Genomic DNA, 11,728 nt, shown 5'->3' with positions numbered 1-11,728 from the left:
ACGCTCCTTCTTCATTTAGATTGGCAATATGTTTTTCCCATTGCTTTTCTTTATCTTTTATTAGCTCTCTTTTGATTTCTTGATTGATTTTGCATATTTGCATCCAGATCTGCCTTTTTCGTACAGATCCTGCGTTTCGCCATTTTTTCTTCAGGATTTTCAGCTCATTGTTGAGTTTTTTCAAATCTTCACTTTTCTTAGCAGAGTTTCTAATTTGTATTGTCTTCGACGCTTCTTTCAATGCTTTTTTACTTTCTACCTCCAGACATTCTGCTGCTGCTTCCAATTCGATCTCGTTCTTGATAGACTTCTCGCCAAGTTGGCGTAAAGTTTCATTTTCAGCAATTTTATCTTCAAACAGCTCCCAGTCTGTTATGATTTTTTCGTATGCGTTTTTGTTATTATCCATATCTAATGTGATTATAATTGGGTGATGGTCACTGGCTGGGATTCCATCTTGCAGCACATATATATCTTTGACTGACTTGACGTGACTTGACGTGATGTACGCAGCATCAATGTTTGACGTGATGTGCCTGTCACCTCTTTGCGTTTCAAATGTTGCTGTTTCATCTTCCAGTATAGGATGATAATTCTGGTTAATTAGAAATTGATTAATTTTAGTCCCTCGCTTATTTTCCGTTGATGAACCCCAATTAGGATGGCGGGCATTGAAATCACCGGCTATAATGTGTATTATGTTTTTGTCTGAAGGGATGTGTTTTTTCATTTCTTCTTCCAAATTTGCAAATTTCTTTTCTTTGGCCCAGTAAACTGTTGTCAACATAATGTTTACCTTGCCAACCATAATGAACCCAGATGTTAAATCAGGTGTCGCATCATTAATATCCTTTGTAATTAAATTGTTCTTGTTTTTTGTAAACATAATGCTTCTATTTTTGTTGTTCTTCTGAGTAGGATTTAGTGCATCAATACTTGGTTCTGTAATCATTCCGACATCGATCGACAGTTTCTCCATCAACTGGGTGGCTTGATGCCATGCACTTTTCATTTTCGCTGTGTTTGCTACCATTATTTTAAATTCTTTTTCTTGTATTATGTTATTGTTCATAATCTGATTAATACGCAGTTCTTTCGTGAATACGTTTCATCATTTCTTGGTATATCGGGCATTCTTTTCCAGCGGTAGCATGGTTGATTGGCTCGTTCCTGTTGAGTTGCTTATTCCTTTTGTCGCAATTGCAGCATTTGAAATTCGCTGGTTCCTTCTGTTGGCATTGTTTAATATCATGGCTCTCCGAGCATCTGGGACATGTCTTATTTGATGTACAGTTGGCTGCTGTATGACCGAAGCCACTACATTTAAAGCATTGCGTAACCAGAATATAATTCTGTACGTTGTAGCTGTAGAATTTTATATTGATTCGCCTGTCTTGCATAAGCTTTCGGTGAGCTGCTGTTGGTACTCTTACAATAATATTGCAGAGCTTGGGATTCTTTGTGTTATTTCTTTTGATTATTTGGATTACTTCTTCTGTATTGACCTGACTTGACGTGACTGACGGGACTTGACTGCTAGGACCTGACGTTGTCTGACTCTCCGCTGCTGGTTCACCGATTCTTTTTCCTTGTTTTATTAAAGCTGGATGTATCCTATATATTGCCTGTAGAATCTTTTCATTATCCATGCCTTTGTAAACATTCCGAATAATGATGTGTGGCTGTGACAATTTCATGTCTTCTGTTTCTGCATTCGTGACCTTTTCTTTTATCAAAGCTGCTAAGCCTTTCCTGTCTTTCTCGGTCTCACATGCGATGGCTATCGTGTTTTTTGATAAATATCTTGGCTTGTTGGCTTTAATGTTTCTTTCTTCTGGGTCCAATGAATCTATTGCCTCTCTAATTGCCTCTTTTGTTGTGTTTTCTTGAAACCTCACCACCAAATTCACTTTGTTTTTCATGATGGGCTTTTTTCTCGCTTTTTCGGCATATGTGGCTGCAGTTCCTAGTGCTGGATAATCTTTGTGATAAATTCTCTCTGTTGGTGCTGATTTATGAATAAAAGCTTGAAGTAGCTCATTGTTCTTTTGCATGCCTTCTTCTAGTTTCGCCATTCTTTTTTCCAACTCTGAGTCTTTGTTGTTTGTGGTATTAATCTGTTTGTTTGTGGTGTTTACCTTTGACTTAACAAACGTACTAACACCTATTGTGGACTCTTCTTTATTAATACCTTCTCTCAGTGATATCAATATTTCTTTAGCCTTAGCAATCGATTCTTCCATATTGACTTTTAGATCTCCTCTTATGTTTCTGCTTTCTCCGAGATTTAGGCCAATTCGGTTCACATGGAACAATAATTTATCTAATGGGTTATCAAGATCTTCAGCGGTAACAGGGTATGAGACCATGGTTGAATTGTGAGGCGATAAGGTGGGGCTACTACTGCCATGACTTGACGCGACTGACGCGACGGCATTGACGGCGTCGACCTGAAGGCCGCTTCGAGCGGTTGATGATGTTGGGTCAGTAGTTGGTGGGGCCGAATTAGGTCTATTACCAACTACAATCGGGCTAAAAGGCACATCAAAGCGTAATCGCTCTTTAATAGAAGGTTTAGGACGAGACATCCTTGAAAGCTTAATAAAAGGTGACACACCAGGCATCACCTTTTAACACAGGTAAAAAATAAAATGGCCGTAAAAGGCCGAACTTTGGGTATTTTGGGACAATCCGGGTATATTTAGATAGCCCAGACACTCATAAAAAAGAATTTAACAAAAACAAAAATTAATAATCAATTTTAACACTAATTAAAACTAATTAATTGAGGAGCACAATTTTATGATGTTTATGGGTTGAGAGCACGGTTGGTTGGTTAGGTTAGGTTAGGTTAGGTTAGGTTAGGTTAGGTTAGGTTAGGTTAGGTTAGGTTAGGTTAGGTTAGGTTAGGTTAGGTTAGGTTAGGTTAGGTTAGGTTAGGTTAGGTTAGGTTAGGTTAGGTTAGGTTAGGTTAGGTTAGGTTAGGTTAGGTTAGGTTAGGTTAGGTTAGGTTAGGTTAGGTTAGGTTAGGTTAGGTTAGGTTAGGTTAGGTTAGGTTAGGTTAGGTTAGGTTAGGTTAGGTTAGGTTAGGTTAGGTTAGGTTAGGTTAGGTTAGGTTAGGTTAGGTTAGGTTAGGTTAGGTTAGGTTAGGTTAGGTTAGGTTAGGTTAGGTTAGGTTAGGTTAGGTTAGGTTAGGTTAGGTTAGGTTAGGTTAGGTTAGGTTAGGTTAGGTTAGGTTAGGTTAGGTTAGGTTAGGTTAGGTTAGGTTAGGTTAGGTTAGGTTAGGTTAGGTTAGGTTAGGTTAGGTTAGGTTAGGTTAGGTTAGGTTAGGTTAGGTTAGGTTAGGTTAGGTTAGGTTAGGTTAGGTTAGGTTAGGTTAGGTTAGGTTAGGTTAGGTTAGGTTAGGTTAGGTTAGGTTAGGTTAGGTTAGGTTAGGTTAGGTTAGGTTTTTTTTTTTTTTTTTTTTTTTTTTTTTCAGGTAAAATAGTTCCAGGATAGGGGTTTCCCCCTATCCCTTCACGGTTTATTAATTAAAACTAAATATAGGGGCCTAGCTACTTGAGCCAGGCGTATTTACAATTTTCATTATTGATTTAAAACACATTTAACATTACCCTATCCATAGGACACCTAGGTGTAGGGTGACATAAGAAAGCCTCTATCTGCAATAAGTTCACAGTTGCGGCTCCTATCAGTCTCCCCACATCCAGAGACCCTATGGATAGGTTTACAATCATTATTTTACCCAAATAAGGTATTAGTAAGTATAAAAAGTTTTTGTTAGAGTACATAAAATCTTGGTTAGTTTGGTTACATGTATAACAAGAATAGATAGGGGGGTTTTGGCCCTCCCTATGAAAATGAATATAAAGTATAACTATACAAATATAAATGAAACTTTAACTAATAGTGTTAAAAACATTTCTCCTTCCCTAGTCCTCCGCCCGTCCGCCCTTCTAGGTGTGACTTTAATGTTGGATTTTGGTGTTTGATCTTGACTCGGCCTTTTTGACTAGTGTTACTCCCTACTGAAATGCCTATCATCATGTTTAGGAGGTTCATGATAAAAGGTCATTTCTTTGATGGTTTGTTCATTAACAGTGTACGAGTTTATGAGTGCTCGTCCACTTCCCTCCATGGAGATAAATCCATAAATCAGCTCCCTATGTGTAGTTGTTCATAAACGTTGAGTGTATGTGTCTAACTCTTCTTATTGTGATTGCTTGTGGCCTTTGTTGTTTTAAAAGGTTCTTTTTGTTTGTTACGTGCACCTCATTCCTTACAGTTTCGTAAGTTTGGGCTACCCTCGCTGTAGGCAGCTTGCTGCTTTGGCGGTTATCCCTTTCCGTCTTCGCATATCCATCTAGAGATAGTCTTTTCCTAGGGAAGTTCTTTCTCTATACAGCCAGCTATATTTGTTTCCATCTTTATCAGTGAACCTCAGAATGCTCCTTTTGTTCTCCATCGGTTTTGTGTATTCAATTTTGTCTGTAAATTCAACATAACCTTCCAACGGTTTATTCTTTATCAGTTTTATCAAATGTTGAAGCCCGCTTTTGTGTAGCTGGATTCTTTATTTGCCTCTTCGTTGTGCGAAAACAGTTCAGCCTTCCGTCCCCCTACGCGTAGTTTTACTTTGTGGCAGGATATAAGGTATGTTAGATTAAAACACTATTATAGCTACTAGCTATTCTTTTAACTTTTCTTTTCGTTTATGCCAGTTGCCGAAGCCTGAATAGTGCTTGTTCGCCATCAGCTTTATCAGTTTCACTTCGTTCTTACGCCTGGGTTCAAATACTTTGCAACATTCTTGATTAACACATGTTCTTGGTATGAGATAGTTAGCGAATTTAGGAATTTGCTTTCCCTTGCTGTAAGGCTTTCTGCGCTGTATTCTTCATTGGTTTATAAGATAGCCACTAGCAGTTTACAATCTCCCTATTTGTAGTGCTTCTACCCTACAAGGTTTTTGCTTTACTTTGGGCTGTGTTAGCTTCCAGCTTTTTATCCCTACTTTCGGCCTGGTATCTTCTTCTCCCAGTGCTAATCGACTGCACCCTATGTATAAGCTTTAAGGAATTTGCCAATCCCTCTTTGCCTCTTGACGTCCCCAGTTTCATCGTTTTTGAGTAACCTCCCTTTACATAGGACTCTTCCGTTTGAATCTCCTTAGACTGGTAAATACATGCATACTTTCAGGTCTGGATATTCTACTTGACAATTGCCAATTGCTTTTAGGGAAAAAACAAAGTGATATTGTTGTGGATTGCTTGTTTGTTAATAATGATTAAGGATATGTTAGTGAGGCTTTAGAAATCTAATAAAATACAATTCTTAATGAGTACAATGTGTGTGTTATGAAAGGAACATTATGATATGGGGGTTACATTCGATGATTATTTACAAAAACTCATTTTTATCAGTATTGACCTCGGAGGGTCTTAAGTGTGATGACTAGGCTTAGGGAGTACCCTACTCCTGTTCCTGTTCTTCATCCATCTCCTCCAGCTTTCTTGTTAGCGCTTCTTCTTGTTTTTTCATCTCCAGCTGCTTTAGGTAAAGTGAGTGCCTTATCTCATAGGCATCTTCGTCGATGTAAACCCATGGGACCTTGGTCTTGCCCCACTTTTTCCCAGGATGGAACCTTTTGAAGTGGTACCCTGTATTATTGCTGTCTTTCGCCAACCAGTTGCACCCTTCCTCTAGGCAGATTAATCGCATTAGCTTTCCTTCTGGCGGCGGTATATCTTTGAATGAGTGAACTTCTTTCAGGAACTGATAGGGTATTACTTGGATTCCGCTCGCTATCGTCCCCTTTCTAAAGGGTTCAGGTATTTCTTGATACTTTTCAGCTGAAAAATACCCAAATCCTGGTATCTCTTTGTACCCATCCTTTTCCTTTTTCCTTGATGCTGTCTGGCCGCCCTCTATCTTTATTTTTGGTTTCAGGTTGGTGTCCTTGTCAGGATTAGCTAAGCTCGGACCTTCATTGATGAATCTCACAAGGGATTGTTCTTCCATTTTCATGGATTTGCACAACAAGGGTAAGCACTGTTTAGAGTGCTCTCTCTTCCATATTTCGAGGCTTACAATTGAGTTCTGTAGGCCTCCTATTATCGCGTTTGCGTTTTTCAGGATGGAGCCTAGGACCTTATCCTCTTTTGTGATTTCCCTAATCATACTGAGTTGGTTCAAAACGTTACGGTCTTCCCAACCTTTCCAACTGGACTTGTCTGCTTCCTTTTTCCTTTTCTCCTCAATTTTATCTTTCCACTCCCTATAAGAAGATGCAGATGTTTTGTACATCCTTGAGATGAGTCTGTGTGCTTCGCGTATTGTTATTTGTGTACTTGTTTCCCTTAAGCGAAGGTAGTCCATCACCTTTACCAGACAGGTTATCAGCAATTTCCGATTCTTTTTCTATTATACTTGTGATTTCGTGTTCCATATCGATAGTGAGTTTCTTCTTTAGAACATTAAATATTTTGTCTTGATATTTTGTGCTGTCATTTTCCTTTCTACCAGAACTAGTTTTAATTTCGCTAGGTTGAGGATCTGATAAGACTTGAGCTTCTGCAGCATTATTCGTTATCTTGTCTTTAACTCCTTGTTTACTTCTTTCAGCTGAAGGGTTGACTTTACTGTCAGTTTCCCTATCTTCAGTTGGCTTGCCCTTTGTTTCCTTTCTGGTATCTTTCAGGAGTGGCTTTGTTTTGGCAGCAGGCTCCTTGCTCTTTGGTTTTACCGGTTTCCTCGGTTTCATCGTAGCTCTGCGTACATCCCATTCCATTACTTCAAGATCATTGCTTCGATCGTATTCCTCATCACTAGACGGGTCTGGTTCCTTTGACTTAGCCCTTTTCCTGTCCTTTCTCTTAGGGAGTTTCTTTACCTCTTTCTGAGTGACTTTTTCCTTGTCTCCTTGACTTCGCTTAGGGCTTACTTTACTAGGGTCCTTTGAGTCCCCTGAGGAACTAGGTTGTGTTTCCTCTGTGTCACTTCTTTTCTTTGGGATCTTATAGTTCGCCATGGCAGCAGGTAACGGGATAGTTATCACCTTATCCAAACTGTTCTCTAGATCCATGTTGGGACTTTTACCTCCACTTCTCAGCAGGCCTTGGTTATCGTCTGATCACCTTATGAATGTTTTACACTTTCCAAACGTAGTTTCACTAAGCTTAGGTATTAATACTGTATTTTATTTACGTTGACTTAGCACTTCTCTATATGATGTGTTGATATGTTGAAGATTTGGGCAAAGTTTTCACTGTTTTTGTTGTTGGGTAGCTTCGTAACTGTTGTTAGCTTTTGATTGTATACAAACACCCTTGGATACTAAAAAAGCCGTTATGCGTTACTAAGCGAGAGTTGCTATTGCGCATAAGCTTGTGGCGCCATCTGTTGTTACGTAATTGAGGCTTTCCACTTTTGATTTGAGCTTAACAATATCATGAATGTTTTTCTGCAGTGTTCAGCGTACTCCGAACTTTTTAAGCATAGGTTTACTCTATTTATTTATTATGATTTAAGCAATGTGACGTGCTTGTAATGGGATTTGTCCTTGGTCCTAGGGTTTATTTCAGGTAGGGATTCATTTTGGGTTTTCTGTGTACATTCGTATAATGGTTATGAATTGGTTGAAACTTCGTAATTTAAGGGATTTATTATATAAGGACTTTTTCTTATGGTATGGGTATAATTATAATTTTTCTGTCAAAGGTGGTATGAATAATTTATCTGTTACAGGAGGTTTTGTTATACATTTAGTATTTCTGGTATTGAAAAGTCATTTACCTAAAAATAGGGTTATGCTAGGATTAAAACATTTAGACATTAATTGAGATAGTTAAGGCCTCGATTCATTAAAATGGCTTAGGGCGCACTATTAAATCTTTTGTTTTCATTTGTCACATATTTTGTGACTGGGGCTTCTTTGGTTTGTAGACCAGCTGAGTATCGTCTCTTTTTTCCATATTCTTCTTTTTAGGTATGGCGGGTACCTTGAATACATGGTCGTCCATTGCCTGGCAATTTGACTTCTGACCTCCTGTTTTCTTATCCTTCCTTGCCATTTCCACAAGTCTTGTTATCTTCTCCCTCTCAACATTCGGTTTAACTCGTTTCCCTCCGAATTCATCTATCCAGTTGTTCATCAAGAAATGAAAAGTTCCAATATCCATCCGCGCCTTTCTAACCGGATGATATTTTGATCTTGAATGGAACAATTCGATGTGTTCATTCATAGTTAGGGTCCTTTTTGTCAGGAATCCGCATCCATCTTCCTTACACTGGAAGAATGTCGTGACTATGTTGAGATCCTTCGCCTTAAGTGATGACAATTTAGATTTCTTCAGATCATTAGTTTCATCTACTCCTTTCTCCTTATACTTAGTTGACTGTGTATCTCTATCAGGCACCATTATAAAGAGATTTGCAGGTTCACAGATACTTTGCACTTAATGAAAAGGGTGTACTTCACAGGTAAGAACAGTTTGAACCACTTGAACTTCGCAGGATAAAGTAATGAGTTGGATTGCTTTTTACACTTTTACTCATAGCTAACCACGCTTTCTTAACCAAAACAATGGTTAAGCGCATGTCCATAGTCATGCGTCCAGTAGTCTTAAGCTTTAACAGCTTAGGGTTGATAGACCTTTTCGTAGGGAGAGGATTTTACCGGCTTTTATCAGCTGTTCTTGTTTACCATTTCACTTTTCCCTCTCTAATCAGTTATTAAAAGCGATCTACCCTAACTTTCTCAATTAACTCTTATGTTTTCGTTTTTATGGATGTAGTGGGCATGTTTGCCAACATAGGAATGATTGTTATTGAGGTTCAGTGTTATATAAGGGATTTTATTTGTCAAAGGAACTTTTTGGTATTGATTTTATGAAAGTTAACAATTATAACAAAAAACAAGAAATAAGAACTAGGAGTGTTATTTTTGGGTTTGTAGGGTTCACCTATGCTTAGGAGTTCGTGTATTCAAACCATTTCATTGATACTTTTAGTATCTTATTTTTCTCTTCTTTTTCCTCTTCACAGGACTATCTCCATTCCTCGGAGACTTCTTTCTCTTTTTGTTTAGGGCCCTCTCGTTTGCGATGGCTATCTGTTTTCGGTACAGACCATCCCTTGTCTCATAGGCTTCTCTGGTCATTAACACCCAAGGGACTTTCCCTTTGATGTTTCTCCATTCAACTCCAGCATGAAACCTATTATAATGGTGGCCGGTGTTGTTTGTATCCCTTGCCAGGAAGTGACATCCTTCCTCCATACAAATTATGCGCAATACCTTCCCTTCAGGTACCTTTGTTTTGAAATCATATTTTCCTTGCATGAATTGTTGGGGAATAACTTGTATGCCCTCAGCTATGATTCCCTTTCTGTACTGTTCAGGTACGCACTGATACTTCTTAATAGGGAACTCTCCAAATCCCGGAATCTCCTTGTACTCCTCATCCTCTTCCTCTGATCCCAGATCAACTTCTTTTACCGAATTCGGAGTTTGTTTTGCCCTTTCTTTAGGTCGGTTTTCTTTAGTGGATGGCGAGTGGGTCTTCCCTTCTTTTTTCTCTCGATTGCCTTTTTCCTTATCTGTCGGACTTTCTTGTCTCTTGTTTTCCTTTGAAGCTTTCTGAGGTGTATTATCATTCTCCTTTTCCAAAGGTTTGGGCTTTTGACTAGGGTTGTGGCACTCGAGCGGCCTACACGACTTAAGGTGATCCTCTATCCAGTCATAGTATTTAGATACCGACGATATTAGAGAGAGGATATGTGCTTTTAAGTCTCTCATGAATTTTCCAAGCGTTCCTTGGTCATCAGTTGTTTCAATTATGTGTTGCAGTAGGGATATGGAGTCCCACTCCTGCCACAGTTCTGTATCTGAACTTTCATCTTCTGTCCTACGGACAGATCTCGCCCTGATCATAAGCAGCTCCAGTTGATACCTTAGAATGTCCACCTCGCTTATTTGAGATGATTTATCTTCCTTCTTGAATTTTTCCACCTTGTGGGTTAGATCTTGTTCCCTTTCAACAGTGGGTTTTTCCGAGTTAGTCTTCTCGATTGGTTGCGTGTGTTGATTGTCACCTTGCGAAGTTCCTGGTTTGGGATCGTCCCCTTTTGATAGTTCAGTAGCACTTTTGGTGTTTTCCTTGGTACTAGCTTCAGTGGCTGCTGGTTAGGTTAGGTTAGGTTAGGTTAGGTTAGGTTAGGTTAGGTTAGGTTAGGTTAGGTTAGGTTAGGTTAGGTTAGGTTAGGTTAGGTTAGGTTAGGTTAGGTTAGGTTAGGTTAGGTTAGGTTAGGTTAGGTTAGGTTAGGTTAGGTTAGGTTAGGTTAGGTTAGGTTAGGTTAGGTTAGGTTAGGTTAGGTTAGGTTAGGTTAGGTTAGGTTAGGTTAGGTTAGGTTAGGTTAGGTTAGGTTAGGTTAGGTTAGGTTAGGTTAGGTTAGGTTAGGTTAGGTTAGGTTAGGTTAGGTTAGGTTAGGTTAGGTTAGGTTAGGTTAGGTTAGGTTAGGTTAGGTTAGGTTAGGTTAGGTTAGGTTAGGTTAGGTTAGGTTAGGTTAGGTTAGGTTAGGTTAGGTTAGGTTAGGTTAGGTTAGGTTAGGTTAGGTTAGGTTAGGTTAGGTTAGGTTAGGTTAGGTTAGGTTAGGTTAGGTTAGGTTAGGTTAGGTTAGGTTAGGTTAGGTTAGGTTAGGTTAGGTTAGGTTAGGTTAGGTTAGGTTAGGTTAGGTTAGGTTAGGTTAGGTTAGGTTAGGTTAGGTTAGGTTAGGTTAGGTTAGGTTAGGTTAGGTTAGGTTAGGTTAGGTTAGGTTAGGTTAGGTTAGGTTAGGTTAGGTTAGGTTAGGTTAGGTTAGGTTAGGTTAGGTTAGGTTAGGTTAGGTTAGGTTAGGTTAGGTTAGGTTAGGTTAGGTTAGGTTAGGTTAGGTTAGGTTAGGTTAGGTTAGGTTAGGTTAGGTTAGGTTAGGTTAGGTTAGGTTAGGTTAGGTTAGGTTAGGTTAGGTTAGGTTAGGTTAGGTTAGGTTAGGTTAGGTTAGGTTAGGTTAGGTTAGGTTAGGTTAGGTTAGGTTAGGTTAGGTTAGGTTAGGTTAGGTTAGGTTAGGTTAGGTTAGGTTAGGTTAGGTTAGGTTAGGTTAGGTTAGGTTAGGTTAGGTTAGGTTAGGTTAGGTTAGGTTAGGTTAGGTTAGGTTAGGTTAGGTTAGGTTAGGTTAGGTTAGGTTAGGTTAGGTTAGGTTAGGTTAGGTTAGGTTAGGTTAGGTTAGGTTAGGTTAGGTTAGGTTAGGTTAGGTTAGGTTAGGTTAGGTTAGGTTAGGTTAGGTTAGGTTAGGTTAGGTTAGGTTAGGTTAGGTTAGGTTAGGTTAGGTTAGGTTAGGTTAGGTTAGGTTAGGTTAGGTTAGGTTAGGTTAGGTTAGGTTAGGTTAGGTTAGGTTAGGTTAGGTTAGGTTAGGTTAGGTTAGGTTAGGTTAGGTTAGGTTAGGTTAGGTTAGGTTAGGTTAGGTTAGGTTAGGTTAGGTTAGGTTAGGTTAGGTTAGGTTAGGTTAGGTTAGGTTAGGTTAGGTTAGGTTAGGTTAGGTTAGGTTAGGTTAGGTTAGGTTAGGTTAGGTTAGGTTAGGTTAGGTTAGGTTAGGTTAGGTTAGGTTAGGTTAGGTTAGGTTAGGTTAGGTTAGGTTAGGTTAGGTTAGGTTAGGTTAGGTTAGGTTAGGTTAGGTTAGGTTAGGTTAGGTTAGG

At 39.1% G+C, this 11,728-nt stretch overlaps 1 protein-coding gene across 1 annotated transcript; it reads right to left on the bottom strand.

The window, feature by feature from the left end:
- Positions 1-1,079: 1,079 nt before the first annotated feature.
- Positions 1,080-2,588, bottom strand: LOC149094304 (uncharacterized). Its single transcript, XM_089266102.1, has one exon. The coding sequence runs from the start codon at positions 2,586-2,588 to the stop codon at positions 1,080-1,082; it is 1,509 nt and encodes a 502-aa protein (XP_089122228.1).
- Between the last annotated feature and the right edge of the window lie 9,140 nt (positions 2,589-11,728).

The sequence above is a fragment of the Tetranychus urticae genome, chromosome 1 (assembly GCF_039701765.1).
Source record: "Tetranychus urticae isolate SD_2017Ah chromosome 1, NJAU_TeUrti_SD_1.0, whole genome shotgun sequence".
Taxonomy (NCBI): domain Eukaryota; kingdom Metazoa; phylum Arthropoda; class Arachnida; order Trombidiformes; family Tetranychidae; genus Tetranychus; species Tetranychus urticae.
This window is presented reverse-complemented; position numbering and strand designations above follow the sequence as displayed.

What these genes read in the sequence shown, in the direction of transcription:
- LOC149094304 (XM_089266102.1), bottom strand. Translation starts at nt 2,588, where the DNA reads ATGTCTCGTCCTAAACCTTCTATTAAAGAGCGATTACGCTTTGATGTG.